The sequence below is a fragment of the Impatiens glandulifera genome, chromosome 5 (assembly GCF_907164915.1).
Source record: "Impatiens glandulifera chromosome 5, dImpGla2.1, whole genome shotgun sequence".
In the NCBI taxonomy this organism is placed as follows: Eukaryota; Viridiplantae; Streptophyta; class Magnoliopsida; order Ericales; family Balsaminaceae; genus Impatiens; species Impatiens glandulifera.
Genome location: NC_061866.1, coordinates 42538229 through 42558169, shown reverse-complemented (window position 1 = coordinate 42558169; position 19941 = coordinate 42538229). Strand labels below are relative to the sequence as shown.

At 31.4% G+C, this 19941-nt stretch overlaps 2 protein-coding genes and 2 non-coding genes across 4 annotated transcripts; 3 read left to right on the top strand and 1 right to left on the bottom strand.

Annotated features, from left to right (window-relative positions):
* The first annotated feature begins 2947 nt into the window (after positions 1-2947).
* On the top strand, positions 2948-5218 carry LOC124937938 (NADH dehydrogenase [ubiquinone] flavoprotein 1, mitochondrial-like). The gene is made up of 2 exons (XM_047478276.1): positions 2948-3075; positions 3604-5218. The coding sequence occupies exons 1-2, from the start codon at positions 3073-3075 to the stop codon at positions 5044-5046; spliced, it is 1446 nt and encodes a 481-aa protein (XP_047334232.1). The 5' UTR covers positions 2948-3072; the 3' UTR covers positions 5047-5218.
* A 552-nt stretch (positions 5219-5770) lies between these two features.
* On the bottom strand, positions 5771-11952 carry LOC124937939 (protein PHR1-LIKE 2). The gene is made up of 6 exons (XM_047478277.1): positions 11430-11952; positions 9619-9695; positions 9430-9484; positions 8973-9051; positions 8787-8856; positions 5771-6326 (listed from the first exon to the last, which is right to left on the bottom strand). The coding sequence occupies exons 1-6, from the start codon at positions 11620-11622 to the stop codon at positions 5907-5909; spliced, it is 894 nt and encodes a 297-aa protein (XP_047334233.1). The 5' UTR covers positions 11623-11952; the 3' UTR covers positions 5771-5906.
* On the top strand, positions 7929-8000 carry TRNAD-GUC. The gene has a single exon. It is a non-coding gene; the product is annotated as a tRNA-Asp (tRNA).
* On the top strand, positions 8259-8330 carry TRNAD-GUC. Its single transcript has one exon. It is a non-coding gene; the product is annotated as a tRNA-Asp (tRNA).
* Positions 11953-19941: the final 7989 nt, after the last annotated feature.

Sequence of the window (19941 nt, the reverse complement as noted above, 5' to 3'; positions counted from 1 at the left end):
GCCTTTGCATTTTCAACTTTATAATGTAATTGCATGCATATATTTAATAATTTATTCTTTTAATTCATTATTTCAGCATGTAAATATGTAAATATAAACTGCAATAACATGTAAATAAATAAACAAAAAAAAAACAAAGTTAAACAAGGATTTTTTGATCCAAAATCTTTTTTAAATCAAAATCGGCCCAAGAATTGGCCACTTGAAAGACTCTCGGTCAATAACATGTGTTCTTGATTTGAACTTGGATCTACTTGAACTAAATGTGTTTAATACGCGCTTCGAATGCTTTGGCTCGAGGAGATTAAGGTTTAATGTTAGAACGTAAACCCTTAAACAAAAATCCAAAGAAAATGTGAAAATGTGCTTATAGTGATGTCAATTGTTCTTCGACAACTACAGAATCAACAACTAACTACCGCTCAAGATATAGTCACAATTACTCAGGAAAGGAAAAGAAGAACGATGTTTATAAAAATCCTTTAAAATACCAGGAAGAATCGTGCTCCAAATCTTCTCTGTAAGCACATTTTCACTATAAGCACATTTTCACATTTTCTTTGGATTTTTGTTTAAGGGTTTACATTCTAACATTAAACCTTAATCTCCTCGAGCCAAAGCATTCGAAGCGCGTATTAAACACATTTAGTTCAAGTAGATCCAAGTTCAAATCAAGAACACATGTTATTGACCGAGAGTCTTTCAAGTGGCCAATTCTTGGGCCGATTTTGATTTAAAAAAGATTTTGGATCAAAAAATCCTTGTTTAACTTTGTTTTTGTTTTTTTTTTGTTTTTTTATTTACATGTTATTGCAGTTTATATTTACATATTTACATGCTGAAATAATGAATTAAAAGAATAAATTATTAAATATATACATGCAATTACATTATAAAGTTGAAAATGCAAAGGCAAAACATGTTATTAATAGACAAAGACAAATACAAGATATGTATATATAAAACAACAAAGAAAATGTGAAAATGTGCTTACAGTGATGTCAATTGTTCTTCGACAACTACAGAATCAACAACTAAGTACCGCTCAAGATATAGTCACAATCACTCAGGAAAGGAAAAGAAGAACGATGTTTCTAAAAATCCTTTAAAATACCAGGAAGAATCGTGCTCCAAATCTTCTCTCCCCTTTTTCTCCTCCTTTTTCTGCCCCCATCTGTTCGTCTGCTCGATCTCCTTTTATAGGCGTCTGGTCTTGGGAGACTAGATCAAACTTCTTGGCTAGGAGACTAGATCAGAGGACGACGTCTTCTCGGAAGACCAAATCTACCGCATACCTGGCTTGAGGAAGTCGTCGGATCTATCGGAATACCAGATCTACGTGGCTTGAGAGGGAAGTCGGCAGCGGGAATCGGTCGAAAACCCTTCATCTTCGGGAAAGCCTCACTCTATCTCTGGAAGGAAGAAGTCGTAGTGAGGGGGGCGCGACTGTGAAGGTTTACAAAAATAATCTCTCTCTTCAACTAGGGCTCCTTTTTTTATTAGGCCTAATCTGATGGGCTGCTTCTTTCTCCTACAACAAAATGAAAATAAAATAATAATCGGAATAATATCAAATATATTATTTGTTTGGATTTCATTGTTGATGGGGTCTCATATTTTTTTTGTTTGGTCTTTTTATTTATTTTCTTTATAAATTAATGGGCCTGCAAAACAAAAAATAATAAAATTAATATCAATCATATATATTTATTACATCTTATTTATGCATTTTTAAAATATCTCTAAATAACATTAATAAATATAATGATTATTACTCAACTTACCATTTATTATTTTGTATTTTATTTTATACTTTAACATCCAATATATTTATAGATAATAATATATTATTTTTTTCAAACTTTAATTATTACTATATTTTGATCAATTAATTTTTATCTTTCCCAAAATATCTAATAAATAATGATAATAATTCCTTTAATCTATTATTCACCTTAATTATCTGTTTGTAACACTCGATTTTTTTTTAAATAATCTTTCAATTAATTATTTTAGGATCCAAATAATACGGGATTGTTGCTTAAAATAATTTCTAATTCCAATACTATTAGCCCTTTAGAATAATATTTTTATAAACTCAAAAATAATAAAATTTGGGGAACAAAAATGTCTGTCTACAATTTTCAATATATTATATTGATTATATTTATTACCAAAACCTTAAAAATAAAAAATAAAATATAATCAACCCATATAACCCTTACTTCAGATACAACTTGGTCATCAATATTTGGACATAAATTAACCTTCTAACTTTTTCTATATCTCAATTCTCAACTAGATATTGTAGATTCATTATAATGATATATGATTTCATATGTCAAACAAATTTGTATAGTCATGAATGCCCGTTGTTGTAACTCTTCATAATCTTTATCCTCCATTCATGTTAGTTTTTCAGCACGCAAGACTTTTATAATTTTTTGTTGCGCCAAAAGATCTTTTAACACTCATTTGCCACAAACTGAAATTACTCGTTCCATTAAACTTCCAACTTTAAATCTGGCACTATAAGACATCTCAATATACCTAAAAATACTCACTTTAAAAGACAAGTTAAGCAATAGTAAAGTTCTTAAGATACACATTAATAAGTGTCTCTACTCTCGAGTAAATCGGCCAATTTATTTCTATCAAAATCCTCGCTCATGTTCTATCAAGAAACTACTTTTTTCTTATCGGGTCATACGTTGAATAATTAAATATGCATATAATAAATAAATAAATAAATATTAACACTTAACACAATTTTTTTTATAAATTTCTTTTTTAATGGTATTTAAAAGCTTAAGCATAAAAATCTAAGTTTTAAGTATAGTTTTAAATAAATAATGATACTTTAAACCTCATTTTAACATTGAAGCCTAATATTTAGAATAAAAGCTTATTATCAACATGATCACATCTAGGTCGTCCATCAAAACAACTAAGTATGAGTATCACACACTGGATTACCTCTCCCCTTCTCTCTATATGTCTCTGTTTTTCATTTCTTCCTTCAAAAAAACCAGTTGAATCGGTGATCCGTCGAAGAAGCTTTCTCGACAAGAAATGGTATGTACCCATTCCTCATGATCTCAGATTCTTGTTCAAATTCTTGTTAATCGCAATTTCATTTTCTCATCCATGTGCGCAATTGTACAAAACAGCTATCTTTCTCTAATTTGTCTCATGGTTGATCGGTTGGTAAAGATGGGATAAGGGTTTGGTAATATAACCCAATTAGGATATAGGGCACAGTTTTATATTTTTTTGATTTTTAACCCTAAGTGTGTGGATTTGATGAAAAAGGAAAGGTTAGGTTTTATGGATTCTGTGTTTAAATGTTAGATCACTGAAATTTATTTGATTTTCTAGAGGGATTTTTGTATTCTTTGAGATTTTTGTACCAGAGATCATGATCAAATTGGAATTATCTAATCACCTTGTAGTTGACATTACAACAAATTCTTGATGATCTTCAATGATGACCAAATGGGTTGATTAATCATTTAGTGTTAATTGCTGTGTCTGTTGTTTATCATTCATTTTACATCTTGTAGGGCATAAGTTGTAAACAATTGTATGTTTTTCCATTGATAGGCACCTATTAGGGCTGTCCTTAGCTTGCGAAGAGCAATTCTGATTCATCGTCATAGTGAAGCGATTGTTCTAAGCAGGAAAGCTTTCAGCACTCAAACTGCTACTCCATCTCAGCCCCCTCCACCACCTGCTAAAACACATTTTGGTAACCTAAAAGATGAAGATCGGATATTCACCAATGTATATGGACTACACGACCCATATCTCAAAGGTGCCCTAAAACGAGGTGATTGGTATAGAACGAAAGATATAGTACTGAAAGGAACTGATTGGATCGTCAATGAAATGAAGAAATCTGGTCTTCGTGGACGTGGTGGTGCTGGTTTCCCCTCCGGTCTCAAATGGTCTTTCATGCCAAAAGTATCGGATGGCCGCCCTTCTTATCTTGTTGTAAACGCCGATGAAAGTGAACCGGGAACATGTAAAGATAGGGAAATAATGCGACACGATCCTCACAAATTGTTAGAAGGTTGTTTGATCGCGGGTGTGGGAATGCGAGCTTCCGCTGCTTACATTTACATAAGAGGTGAATACGTTAACGAGCGTCTTAATCTCGAAAAGGCTCGAAAGGAAGCTTATGATGCAGGTTTATTAGGAAAAAACGCTTGTGGGACAGGTTATGACTTCGAGTTATACATCCATTACGGAGCGGGGGCTTACATATGCGGAGAAGAGACCGCGTTATTGGAGAGCCTCGAAGGCAAACAAGGCAAACCGAGGTTAAAACCGCCTTTTCCCGCGAACTCGGGGCTATACGGCTGCCCGACAACCGTAACAAACGTTGAAACGATAGCGGTTGCTCCGACAATTCTCAGGAGGGGCCCAGAATGGTTTGCGGGTTTCGGGAGAAAAAACAACTCCGGGACAAAGCTATTTTGCGTGTCGGGCCATGTGAATAAACCTTGTACGGTCGAGGAGGAGATGAGCATCCCATTAAGGGAGTTGATCGAGAGACACTGCGGCGGCGTCAGAGGCGGTTGGGACAATCTATTGGCGGTTATTCCGGGGGGGTCGTCGGTTCCTTTGCTTCCGAAGAGTGTTTGCAATGATGTGTTGATGGATTTTGATGCACTTAAGGAGGCTCAATCGGGGTTGGGGACAGCTGCGGTTATGGTGATGGATAAGACTACGGATGTGGTGGATGCGATTGCCCGGCTTTCGTATTTTTATAAGCACGAAAGTTGTGGGCAATGTACGCCCTGTAGGGAAGGGACGGGATGGCTTTGGATGGTTATGGAGAGGATGAAAATTGGGGATGCGAAGGTGGAAGAGATCGATATGCTTCAGGAACTGACGAAGCAGATCGAAGGGCATACTATTTGTGCTTTGGGTGATGCTGCAGCTTGGCCTGTTCAGGGTCTTATTCGTCATTTCAGGCCAGAGATGGAGAGAAGGATTAGGGTTCGAGCCGAGAGGGAATTGCTCGAGGCTGCAGCTGTTTGAGGTTTGAAAACAAAATGGTGTTTTCTTGTTTTGCTATTTTTTACAGAGTAATTTTTTGTTCATAAATGATCTCTTCTAACTGCTTTCTCAGAGATCATATGATTGATTATACTCAAATCATCAATTCTTTTTGCCTGTAAGGAATAATTTCACTGTGGTGAAAATATTTTATACTTACTGTGGCTTCTTCTTTCCAAAAGAAATGACAAATTGAAGAATTCACGTGGAAGGAATTACCAATGTTTTCTCTGTTCATAAACTTTAAACGAGTTGAGGCAAGAGACGAGGAAATAAAAACTCAAATAATCCAGTGAAGCATAGAAGTCGATTGAGAGACGAGGAGGATTTAGACATTGTTTGAACCTCCGTCTATTCAATCTAACCGAACTATAACTTTGTTCTAAACCCAACTTCCTCAAATGGGATGCAAATTTGATATGTACTCTAAACTTTTACAGAATTTGAAGTTCTTGTTGAGAATCAGTTTAAAAGGACTGTCAAGGTATTACAAACCGGACTAAAACTATGAATATTGAAATCTCAATATTTTGGCTGATATCAATGGAATGAAACATTACCTCAATATGTCCACACACCAGTGAACACAATCTCAATACAGTTCACACATGGCGGTGGACTCGCATTAATTTAGAGCGATTAAATGTATAAACACACTAAGTGATAGCTTTGTACTATCAATCGAATTGATTAACAATTAAGATGGTTGAGAGGCAAATAAGCTGAATCACTAATCCATTTACTTATGTAATATACAAAACCAACTTAAACAGCAGTTTGGTAACTTTCTGGTAATTTTGGAAAGAAAAGAAAACAACAAGGCTCCGAAAGGGTTGGTTTTCTCAGCCAGTGTTACTCATCAGCCATCCCATCTGCATTTCACCCTCCCCAAACACGGGCCTCATTCTCTTCTTCACTGAGACTGTGGTGGCAGCCCCCATTGGTGAAAGGAGACTGTCGTTTGAGGTTATGGAGCTTTCAACTGAACAGTCGCTGAAGCGGACAGGAATGTTTGGAACATTTTTCTTGCTTTCTAGAGCTGCAGTCAGTTCTGAAGGTGAAACCATTCTTTTGAGGTCAGATGGGAACATGTCATTACAGTAGTTATTTGAAACCTTGATGGCTAATCCGGAGAGTTCTTCTTGGGCAGCTTCAATACTGGCGCACGACGAAGACTCTGTTATAGCTTTGCAAGCTTTCTCAAGAATCGACTGCAAATATTTTCCCTGTGCTTCGATCCGAAGTTGGAGGTGTCGTTGAACCTGATTCCCACATAATCACAAAGAGAGGAAGAAAACAAAAATGCAGAATGAGATTCCTTTCCTTATCAGGAGAGTTCAATAAAATCAGACAGCTAAAATTTTTTAGAAACATTACAGAAAAGTAGTAAAAAAAGAAAATTAAGAATCAATAGTAACATTCATCAACATTTTCAAAAAATTGAATGATAAATTCTCGCTTATCACCAAGGTGAACCAAGGTGAACCGGTTTGAAAATTGCTTTTTATTCTCACCAAAACAATAACAAGTCCATCTTAAGTGTACCATCTTCTTTCTCATTTCAAGGAAAGGGTGTGGAAAAAAAAGGAAACAACGGACTGATCCAAATCGGACCAAAATCTGAATGACAATTAAAGTTTTTTTCAAAACTTAGCATTAAGGATGTTACGACGATATAGGAGAGGAATGAAGAAAAACTTGTGATTAGTATGAAGGGAAAGATCTGTTTATGATATAGATCAAGAAAGAGTCGTCTAATTTCCTTACGTCTTTGTTCTTTCTATATAATGAAGTTCAAGACTAGTGTTGAACGCCGTGTAACATCATATTCAACTAACAAAACCCACCGCCCGCGTTAACATTTTGGTTAATAATTTGATGGAAACAAACAAGCCCACGATAAGCCGGGAATTGTGATTATTAACTTATTAGTGAAAACACAAGCTCTTATTCTAACGAAAAGAATAACAAGTCGTTGTAGTATAGTGGTAAGTATTCCCGCCTGTACTTATGAGTAAAACAAACAAGCTTTTATTCTCACCTAAAGAATAACAAGTCGTTAAAGAATAACAAGTCGTTGTAGTATAGTGATAAGTATTCCCGCCTGTCACCCAGGTTCGATCCCGACAATGGCGTTTACATTTTGGTTAATAATTTGATGGAAACAAACTAGACCATAGAAAACAAGACTTATTTGAATAACCCGGCGGACTACGAACTGGAGAAGTAGGATCCTTAACAAAACAATAAGCACTTAACATTGGATCCGAAACAGACCAAAACCTAGCATTAAGGACGTTACGACGATATATGAGAGGAATGGCGAAAAACTCGTGATTGGTGTGATGGGAAAGGTCTGTTTATGATACAGTTTAAGAAAGAGTCGTCTAATTTTTTTACGTCTTCGTTCTTTCTAATTAATGAACTTCAAGACTAGTGTAACATCATATTCAACTACGAATTGGAGAAGTAGGATCCTTAACCAACAATAAGCACTTAACATTGGATCCGAATTAGACCGAAATCGGAATGACATGAAACGTCTTTTTCAAAACCTAGCATTAAGGACGTTACGACGATATATGAGAGGAATGGCGAAAAACTCGTGATTGGTGTGAAGGGAAAGATTTGTTTATGATACAGTTTAAGAAAGAGTCGTCTAATTTTTTTACATCTTCGTTCTTTCTAATTAATGAACTTCAAGACTAGTGTAACATCATATTCAACTAACAAAATTCACAGCCCGCGTTAACATTTTGGTTAATAATTTGATGGAAACAAACAAACCCATGATGAGTCGGGAATTGTGATTATTAACATATTAGTGAAAAAACAAGCTCTTATTCTCATGAAAAGAATAACAAGTCGTTGTAGTATAGTGGTAAGTATTCCCGCCTGTCACGCGGGTGACCCGGGTTCGATCCCCGGCAACGGCGATAACATTTTGGTTTAACACGGTGAGCCCGGTTTTTGAAAATTAACTTATGAGTGAAACAAACAAGCTTTTATTCTCACCTAAAGAATAACGAGTTGTTGTAGTATAGTGGTAAGTATTCCCGCCTGTCACACGGGTGATCTTGTTTCAATCCCCGGCAACGGCGATAACATTTTGGTTTAACATGGTAAGCCCGATTTTTGAAAATTAACTTATGAGTTAAACAAACAAGCTTTTATTCTCACCTAAAGAATAACGAGTCGTTGTAGTATAGTGGTAAGTATTCCCGCCTGTCACGCGGGTGACCCGGGTTCGATCCCCGGCAACGGCGTTTTTCATTTTGGTTAATAATTTGATGGAAACAAACTAGACCACGAAAAACAAGACTTATTTGAATAACCCGTTGAACTACCAATTGTAGAAGTAGGATCCTTGACAAACAATAACATTGCATCCGAATCGGACCAAAATCGGAATGACATGAAAAGTCTTTGAAAAACTTATTCGACATGAAAAGCCGTGTAGCACCATATTCAACTAACCTCCACCACTCGGGTTAAATGCCTAGCAACGGCATTAATATTTTGGTTAATAATTTGACCCGAGCTTTTTGAAAATTAACTTATTCGAACATGTCCTTACTATAATATTTTAATAGATGATTGGGGTTGCCATATGAAAATAGGACAATATTTTTAATTAACTCTCTACTCTGATGCTATATCATTTTTTTAGTGAAGAAAAGTAGATCAAAAATGAAGGTAAAATTTCTGCAAACAAAGCTAACCTCAAGTTGCTCATGGAGTCTACGCTGGATTTCCATTTGTACTCTCAAAGCTTCAGTAACCTGGTGCCCTCTATGAGAAAGACGAAAACCAAGCAAGTGCAGGAACAATAAAGATTTACTAACATTCAGTCAACTAAAGTCCTTATAACTTTTAAGATATTTTCTACAAAGATGTAAATGACATACTCGTTTAACTCTTGAGCAATTTTCGATGAAGTTGGTGTGCATGAACCTGTGTTGTCTACACTCTCTGCTGCGCAAGATGCTGCAAACACATGTGATATTTTTATTAGGTTATCTTTGAATGTGTATAATTGGAATTAGAATTTAATTACAATTCACAATTCTTATTTTTGGAGAAATCATAGAATTGCAATTCAAAATTGGTAAGGATGAAACTTTAAAATCATATACATTCAATTTCATTGCAGTTATAGTTTAAATCATTATTTTAAGTTAATCAAAAAAACAAATACAGGAATTGTAATTGGACTACTACTTTAAATTCTAATTCCAGAAGAACCAAACATAACCTTGAGTGTGTTTTTTAGATTCAAAGAGAAACATAAAAAATAAATAAATAAGTCGCTTTTGAAATCAGTGGGACAAAATTACAAGTCTAGAACAGCAATCAAGTTTTTACCATCTTTGGAGTTGTCTGGCAAATCCTTGCAGACTTGCTTTCCCAACCGATATTTCTGCAACATGAGGTATTTCAATATTAAGGAATTTAATGAGCTCATTGTTTAGCATGTGTTGTAATGTAGAATTAAGTTTATGATTAAAAAAAAGGGAAAAAAGAAAACAAACAGCTGAAAAGAGAGTGATTAACCTGAAGATGTGACTTCAAGTGATAAAGAGTGAGACCTTTGACTCCCATTGTTCTCATAATGGTTTTTGGCGTTGCTTCTGCAATACTTAAGAAATAAAAATTAGTTTTTCATTATATAATAGGGACTTCCGGATAAAATAGCTCGATAAAAAGTACAATAGATATCGGCAAAAAATTAAAAGCAATCAAGAGCATCCCAAAAAACCATAAGCGACTAAATCCATAGACAAAAATTAGCAAAACACTTTAACTCACGAGTCAACCTTCCTTTTCACAATAGATTAATGTAGGTTTACATCAACATAACAAATGGTGTCTCATATGGATACAGTTCCAAATGAGAAACCTGCTCAATTTGCTCTAACCAAATAGGGACTATATAGATGAGCATCTTCTCTACAGAATGTGCAGAGAAAAATTGAGTCCAAGAGTAAAACACAAATTTGAGTAATATTATCTTAATCATAATAGCATCAAACTTTAAAAGTGTTTAGATTTCAAAATGAGTTAAGAAATTGCAACAGTGAATTTCAAATACAATATTTATTTTAGGATATACAAGGGTGGATCAGAGAACACGCATGATCAGAAGATTACAGCCATTTATATAAGGATAACAATTTTTGTTGTTAGGCATACAAGTATAGTCGAATAGAATACATATGTGATTAGAATTATTAGAGTTAGAATAGCAAGGGCTTGTTTGATAAAATAAACAGCATCCCAACAATTTTTTTTATCAAATCATCAATTAAAATATCACAATAACCTTACCTTAATTTGTTATGACATTTTTTAAATATCGAATAATAAGTTTTTGGTCATTTGACCTAAATAATCTGTTTTCTCATCAACAATATCATTTCAAATAATCAAACAACCCCTTAGAGTTTTATTACAGTTGCAATAATATCATTCTCAAACAATCTGAATTAACTCAAATAATCCTATATCATACAAGTTCTTGAGAGTTCTATTAGAACTACAATAGCTACTACTATTTATAATATAGATTGTCATTAGATCATTGTATCAAAGGAAACATTCTTTATCTCATCCCCATTCTCTCTTGGTTTTATATCTTTCTTCCAGTTTCTCATCCTCTACTCTTTGTTTACTCATATCCTTCTTTCCCTAGAAAAATAATATTTATCAATCCTCCTAGCATATGTGAACAAGCCATCAAAATCATCCTCATCTACAATTTCAGTCTTCATATTTGTCTTTGAAAGAGAACGGAATGACAGTTCTTCTCGACCTCCACTTCAACTTAAGGCGTTCTTAGTGAGAATCAAACTTGAGACATTTGTCTCTTAGACAAGACTATTTCCACTTGAGCTATCCTAGTGAACTATTATGATATTGTTGTTAAGTTGAAGTTGAAGCAGCTTTTCCTCATTATCTACTACAAACTCTAAAGGGTAATGGTTAAATGAATGAAATCTTCTTTCAAGTAGACTTTTATTACATTTTAAGGTGGTTTTGAATGAAAAATTGATATTGAATTAGTTTCCATATAAGATAATATCCTAACAAACAGAAAAGGAATCTAACTAATAGTTCTAGGTTCCAATCCCCTAGTATTGTTGTTGATTGGTGATATGTTACATATCATGATATCACAAATAATTTACTTAGGAAAGTGGTTGGTAGAGCACTTAATTGAGTTTTTCATATATTTATTTCATTGGTAAGCCAATACAATTTGGACTGAGTTTTTTATACTAAATCATAATCGAGTCAACAGTGAGAAAGGGTGTAGCAAAAATAGAATTTTTTGGCAAATCTACACAACTTGAAAGAGAACTCACTGTCGGGTCCGCCGAGCTGAGTGACAGCATCAATGAATCTCTCATGGAGCTCAGCCGTCCACCGAAGACGAGGTTTTGGATCCGTTGTCAATACCAAACAAGGGTCTCCTTGTAAATTAGTTCCATCAAGCGAACCCTGGTAACCTCCATGAACAACGATGTCTAATGGAAGTGAATGAATCGCTGAGTACATTTTCCCGGGAAAGTTTAACCCGACGAGAACCCAACAAATAATAGACAATAAGAAGCTTTGGTTTAGTCAAAGATACTTGTTTGTTTCCGGGGCTCAAAGCCCCGAAGAAGATTTTGGGAATGAATCTGGTGAGGATTGGAAGTTGGTTTAGGCAAAAAGAAGAAGAATACATATACGATTGAAGAGAAGTGATTGAGAGAATGAACAGACAACGATGGCCTGTAATGTCTTTGTCTTGTTCTTCTTCGTCGTCCTCCGCTTGCTTTTTTCCTCTCTAGGCACGCTGGCTTCTCTCTCTATAAATCTATCTGCGCGCAGAGAGAGGTGAGATTTGAGAGGCAATGAGAGCAAATCAACGTGTAGTCAGCCTGTCAATTTTATTATTTTTCTTGCTTTTAGTATTTATAAGCTTCCTTATCAATAATAAAATATTAGGTTAAATATAGATTTACAAATATTAAAATTGTAATAAAAATCATCCCCAATCATTCAAATTTTTGGATGACTATAAAGACTTATTGATGTTCAGATAGTAAATTTTGTCTTTGACCAAAAATTGGAAAGGAACGTTGAAAAAACTCAGCCAAATAATAACTAATTCGTAGGAAATTTGAGGAAATGATCACCCTAATAGCGGATAGTGTGACGCAATTTGGAAAGGGAAGGATCACTGAGGTTGCGTGACGCAATTTTTTATTTTTTTATTTTTCAAAAAAATTTAATTATGAATTTTTTTTACGAAAAAAAATCTCGCAATTCCGGTTGCGTCACGCAACCTCCGACATGGGCAAAATCGTCCAAAAACAGTAAAAGGGGTCACCAGCGCTTTTTTTTTAACCTTTGCACTTTCCGCAATTACCCCTTTTTTAGAGTCATCTCCTCAAATATCCCATCTAGATGGGCGATTCTATGTAGGGATCAGCCCATTCCGAAAAATAAAATAAAAAATGTGACATTAATTTTTAATGTCTTTAAAAAATTAATATAATTCATTCTTTATTTATCTAATTATTAAAAAATAATAAAATTTATTTTTATTTATTTATTTTATCTGAATTTTTTCGTTAATTTTTTTAAGTCCACCCTAACTTTGAATCCTAAAATTGTCTTTGTCATTGTTACTGATAATCTAAAAATATAGTCAAAACGAGAAACTCGGGTAAATTATTAGAGAATATTTATAAAATGATTTTTAAATGAAAGATAAATTTCAAAAGTTATTTATTAGAAAAATAAAAAAATAACACTAAAATCTGATAACACCATTTTTTTATTGCAAAGAAACACAAATTCGAGAAACACAAATTCGAGAAAATGATCATCAACACGACTAAATGTATAAGTTGTCGACGATCCACCAAAAATTAAGAGTATTATTCGAATTACAATTATCCGAGACAATAAATCGGATCCAACTAAATAAAATGTTGTGCCGAATAAACTCAACATCAATTCAAATTTGAGAGATATAAAGATAAATAATGCTCCTTCCAATTCTAAACAAATATTGAACGGGCATGAAGACTGTAACTTTCCAAATTTATTTTTTAAATTTTTGTTATAAAGAGAGACGAGAGGAAAATGATATATATTTATATTATTTCTTATATTTGCTCAAGATCAAACACTATATATATAAATTAACTGAAAATATATATAATATTTGAAAACATGTAAATTTACATATTTTTATCATCCAATTCAATTTGATAATACAAAACATTGTCATCTTTCATTGTTTTTATTTTATCCATAATTACCTAAAAATACAAAGAAAAAATAAAACCTAACCTCAACAAATTAAAATATATATACATATTGTATTTGAGGATCAGTATTGAAATGTCAAATAACTTGTTTACATGTTCATATTTCAAATCATATGACCTAATTTGAAAACACTTCACTATAAAAGTTATGAATATAAAAATATATTAATTTTCTGATAGATTCAAATAAAAATATATATAAATATTTAAATGGGACCATTGTAATAATTGTTCACTTTTGTTTGGCTTATAAGTTATATAGGACTTAGGAGCTAGAAAATGTAACTAATTGCAATATTTTCTATATTTTGTATTTTTGTTATCACAATCATATAAATTAAATTAACTTAATATTTTATAATCTTCACTTTAGGCCAAAAGCAAGTTAGTTGTCTTCTTAAAATAAAATAAGATTTTGTTATTCTGCCTAAGATATTTTTAATTTGTTTATTTATTCAAACTTTAATAGTTTTTTCTAAACAAGTTAGAAGTCATTAAAAAATTAAGATAGTTTAATTGAAAAAACCTTTAATAGGATAAAAAAAATTATTATATATCTTAAGTTTTAATTTTACTAAAAATATTTTAAATTAAAATAATAAATGATGATTGGTAATTGTGTTAACTTTTTTTAATAAATAAATTTTATTTAAAAAATGAAAATTATAATTGTGGTATCATGCTAATTTTTTCAATTTAAAAATAAATCAATTATATTTAAAAGAAAAAATTATTAATTATTTTGAAACAACATTTTTATATTTACTTTATTCATATGAAAAACATTTTTTTTTCATTACACCATGCAATTCTTGGATGTTTCATTTAACAATGATGTGTGATGAATTAATAGTAGATCCAATTATATTTAATTTAGGAAAGAATCTTGTTTGGTTTCTTCTAAAACTAGTTTTGTTTCATGAAACTACATTTAACTAGAATAATTATTTATTGATTAAACTTTCAAATCAGTAACATTTGATATATTGAGTAATATACTTACCACTTAAACTATCTAATATGTTATTTTATTCATAATTATTAAATTGATAACTAGATATCAATAATTTGTAAATTGATATACTATAAGATAGTTAGGTAAGAAATCAAACCATTCCCGACACCTCTAATTCTAACAATTGAATTTCACCAATTAAATAAATAATCTAAAAAAACCTATCATGCAATAATTAAGTCAACCCTTAATCCATGTGAAGTCCAAATCTAACTAAAATCCCAACTCAAATAAAATATAGAAAATTCATAACAAGTCCTTAAACTATTTTTTAAATGTTCCTAAATTTATTTATTTGTTTTAGGGATTCTTAGTTTCAAAGATAATTTTTCAAAACTATACTTAAAGGGACCAATTTAAAATATTCATGTGTAAAAGTATACTTTTAATAAAAATAGTTAATTAAGATTATAATAAACACATAATAAATAATTCAAACTAATAAAAAAACATTTAAAAGATACAATCTAAATAAAAACAATATTTAAAAAAGAAGTAAAAACCTCAAAATTAATAAAAGTGAAAGATAAGAAAGTAATAATTGGTTACAAATTAATTACAAGTTATAAGTCACAAATCAATGAAAAAAAATAGAAGACAAAGGACATAATAAAATTTGAGGGTTAAATAAAGAATGGACTAATACTATATTTGAATTTAAAATTAGTATAAGAAATGATTATTAATGTTTTCTTAAATTATAAAAGGTAATGTAGACCACAAACTCACATGCCACAATTAGGCTTATGTATTATTATTTTCATTTAATTTATTAAATTTTCCTATCTTTTTAATACATTATAAAACACTTGCAAAGTGGACCACAAAGTAGGGTTAGGTTGATTTGTTTGTTTTTCTCATATTTTAGAACCCTAGTTGTAAAATAAACCTAAAACATCCTCACATTAATATATACACAAGGAAAACTATTATTTGTATTTTTTAATAAATAATATTTATATATAATATTTTATTATTATTGTGATATTCATTACCAAATACAATGTTTAGTATAATAAAGTATTTTAATTCATCTTTCCTTAACAATTAGTGTTTACTGAGATATATATAATATCCATTAGAACACTTTTCTTTTTATTAAGAGAAATTACATAAAATTTATTTGTCAATGTAATAATGCTAGCTTCTAAAACAAAACAAAAAATGAATTATCTGTTAGTCAGCCCTTTTCCTTATTTTGTATGTAGGTGAGGGAATTTGAGAGAGAATGGGGAGGGAATGATGTGTCATTATATCACTGGTTGGAAAAAGGATAAAAAGTGAGAAGAGAGAAGATAGAGAAATTTTGTTATTTTTTAGACCAATCAGAATGCGCCACGTCATTTCCTTTAAAATTTCCTCTCCCAATTTCCCTCCCCTAATCTTTTCTCTTAAATTATAACCTAACCAATCATAAGTTACAATATCAGCCTCTTTGAATTCATTTTCTATTTGAAAAAAATAATTCTAAGCTTATTTACTGTCCATTGTCTAATGACTCCAATCTACCCATTTTTTTTTTTATGAGATTAGAATAGGTGCCTTTTAGTGCTATATAATTTATAAAAGATCTCCTCTTCACAAAATTTTATTATGACATATAATTAGGAAAAATAATTAGGAAAAGTATTGTTAGTTGTCCCAGTATTTTCTAGGAAATAAACTTTTATATTTAGGCCATATGAATTATTTATGACATTTTATTGACTATATTAGTTGCAGTAACTTCCAAGAAAATAAACTTTTTAAAAAGTTAGCCATGAAGTACCATCATCGATTAAGTTGATTGAGTATCATATCAAATATTTAAATTGTAAAGTAAAAATAGCTAGCCTTATTTCTTTTAACCTATCTATTTTAGATAATACATTCTTTCATTCTTTTCATAACACCGGAATGTTCGACAAATTCTCATAGTTCTTCCTTTTAATCGGTTCTGTTTTCTCTAATATCTCTTTATCTTCTACAACTAAGCCCCCTCTTCGTTAAGTCCACCTGATTTACATTATAACATCGATATATGCCCACCACCAGCCATATACAAATTACTAAACAAAAACCAGAATTGTGTACCTATGAATGAAGCAAATCAATAAGGAACTAACAGTATGATAACAAGTATCGAATTCAAATGCTCTTCTGCTTCAGTCAATTAGTAATCACTCTTATAATCATCATTATGAGTAACATGATACATGTCATAAAGAAGAAGGATCCAAGATCATAAAGAAAACATGATCAAATTTTAAGTTTGAAAAGATCAAGAAGCAGTTAAATTTGAGTGATAAATTTTGTCTAGAACATGATCGTAAATTTCGAGAATATGAGCATGTTCTGGAAAATTTCTTCCTTAACATGACCATGTTCTAGACCAATTGGTTCCCAACATGGCCATGTTAGGGTCATTTCTGAAAATTACCAAAATTTATCATTTTCGATAATAGTTAAAATCTAACATTTCTGAAAATGTTTGATGATATAACTGAAAATGTAACATTTTTGAAAATTTTCTAGAATTGCAAATTCAATGTTGGTGTCATTATAGATTTATATAACTGAAAATGTAATTTTGGCCAGATTTGTAAATCTATATAACTGAAAATCCTATATAACTGAAAATGTATTTTGGCCAGATTTACAAATCTATATAACTTTGGTCAGATTTGCAACTCAGTTACAGTGGAGAATCTTAAACTCAGTTTATTCCACTGTAACTCAGTTTTGTTACTATCATTAACATGTAATTACACACTATAACTTTTAACCAAATAAAAAAATTATAGTACCTTACAAATTCAATGATTTCTTATTTTTATTGGAAAACAAATCAAAATTCTCTAAACCCTAAACCTAATTTCAAATGAGGTTTACTATGACACTCTACTAGCTGTATTTACTATATAATGTCTTCAAATCTCCTAACTCAGATACAGAAACCAGAAACAGAAATAAAAACAGTTTCCAAATATTAAATCAAGTTCCCAAACATGGAAATATTTGGGAAAACCCTAACTATAGGATAATCATGTTCGGGAACTTACCTTCTGTAAGTGTTGAAATTGGATGTAGTTGAAAGAAACTGATTCTCCTAAAAAGTATAAGTAAAACGATTTTAGGGTTTTCGTTTTTTGTTAATTGTTGTTCACCATTTGATTTAAGGGCTTACCATTTTCGAAGCTTGAAAGAAAAAAGAAATCACCGAAGTAGCAGAAGAAGAAAGAAGAAGTCGCTGAAGTTCGAAATCGCGTAAAAAAGAAGGAAGAAAAAAGCAAAAGTCGCAGAAGAAGGAAGACGAACGATTTCGACTCATAAATCAAAAATGGAGAGAGTGAGAAAGAGAGGGACGGATTAAAAAATATGTTTTATTTTAATTTAGTCCGCCGTGGTTTTTTTTCTACCATGGCTGTCAGGTGGGACGTCGCTGGAGGTCGTTGTCCTAACGTAGCACTCCTTATCATTTTTCTATTTATATAGGTAAGATTCCAATTATTTAATAAAGTTCAAACATAATAGTTTGGATAATGTCTTGTGATAAGATTTTTGGAATCATTTTAATCAAATAGAAGAGAATAAAAATCCACCAAAATGGTTTTTATTAGAAATTCATCAACTTTAAATATATATATATATATATATATATATTTATCTTTTTTAATAATCAAAATCCATCCAACAAATTATCAATTTTTCTTCAGGAAACATATACTCTATTTTATATCCACGGTCAAGAGTGTTCCTACCATAATATTATGATGCCCTAAACCAAAAAAAATCTTATCTTATGTTCTACTAAATAAATATAATAAATTTTTAATATTTTTAACAAAATTAGCATTTATCCCGTGCATTTTCACGAGTAATAATATAAAAAATCTTGAAAAAAAAATATCACGGTAAAAATGTGATAGCATTTTTAATTTTATTTTTAACCGTTTTAAGTTTATGGGCGGGTCAACCCTCAATCCGACTCAAGTATCCAATTACTCTCACATTGCAGAATGATCTTTAAAATAATTGATACAGTTTAATTCTTCAACTCATTTAGTTTCACATCTAGAGTCCACTTCTTCCCCATACTACGAGTGAAAGAAAAAATGTAAAGACTACCGTTAAAGTAGCTCAGACGAGACTTTCTATATCCATATGAATTATGTTCCCTATCTCTATAAATATGACGGAATTCTTCCATTATTGCTCACTAATAATAGTGAAATCTATAGCGTAAAGTCAAAAAAGAATTATGACCGATTAAAAACTATTGATGAACTACCGCGTTCATCAAATTTGGTGTTGAATTTAAAATATAAATTGTTATTAACTTAGTTGGTTAAAGGGTTATACTTGTTTCGTTAGGTTGCAAGTTTGAACCATACTTATATCATTTTTAATTTTATTTATATCCGTTTTAAATTTATGGGCAGGTCAACCCACAATCCGAATCAAGTATCAATTTACTCTCACATATATATCCAAATTAACCACAACTCTCGACCCGGCAATCCGGACACTTTAAAAATTAAGCATCATTATATATATATATATATATTAGTTAGTTAAAAAGTTGAATTTATATTGTTAAAATGTTTCACGTTCATCAAATTTGGTGTTGAATTTAAAATATAAAGTGTTATTAGTCTAGTTGGTTAAAGGATTGTACTTGTTTTGTTAGGTTGCAAGTTTGAATCATACCTATAACATTTTTAAATTTTAACCGTTTTAAGTTTATGGGCGGGTCAACCCACAATCCGACTCAAGTATCCATTAACTCTCACATATATATATCCAAATTAATCACGGCTCTCGACCCAACAATCCAGACACTTTAAAAATTAAGCATCATTATATATAGAGAGATTAGTTAGTTAAAAAGTTGAACTTATATGTTAAAATGTTGGTTATTAGTTTAGTTGGTCCGCGTTCATCAAATTTAGTGTTGAATTTAAATTATAAAGTGTTATTAGTTTAGTTGGTTAAAGGATTGTACTTGTTTTGTTAGGTTGCAAGTTCGAACCATACCTATAGCACTTTTAGTTTTATTTTTAACCGTTTTACTATGACATATATATCCAAATTAATCACAGCTCTCGACCCGGCAATCCAGACACTTTAAAAATTAAGCATCATTATATATGTAGATAATATAGTTTAATTGGTTAATTTATATTTAACACATATAATGACTTAGGGATCAAACATTTGTTGGTGCTATTATTTTTTATTTTTCTGATTTTTGGTGCATGTGTGGTAAGGGGTAAGGGTGTAAGTAAACCTATCAACCCGTTCAAACCGAACCGAAACCGTTCACAAACAAAACCGAATATCAAATAGAATCGACCAAACTAAATTCATTACGGTTTCCTTTATAATTCATAAGTTAATAATCACAAATCCCAGCTCAGCTCAGCAAATTGCTGGCTTGTTTGTTTCCATCAAATTATTCACAAATTGTAATGCGGGCGGTGGGCTTTGTTAGTTAAATATGATGTTACACGGCGTTCAACACTATTCTTTAAGTTCATTAATTAGAAAGAACGA

Excerpts from the sequence above, each read along its gene's own strand:
- LOC124937939 (XM_047478277.1), bottom strand. The coding sequence starts at position 11,622 with ATGTACTCAGCGATTCATTCACTTCCATTAGACATCGTTGTTCATGGA. Across the intron at positions 9,485-9,618 it reads ACTTGAAGTCACATCTTCAG|AAATATCGGTTGGGAAAGCA; the intron begins GTTAATCACTCT and ends CTCATGTTGCAG. Across the intron at positions 8,857-8,972 it reads ATTGCTCAAGAGTTAAACGA|AGGGCACCAGGTTACTGAAG; the intron begins GTATGTCATTTA and ends TCTTTCTCATAG.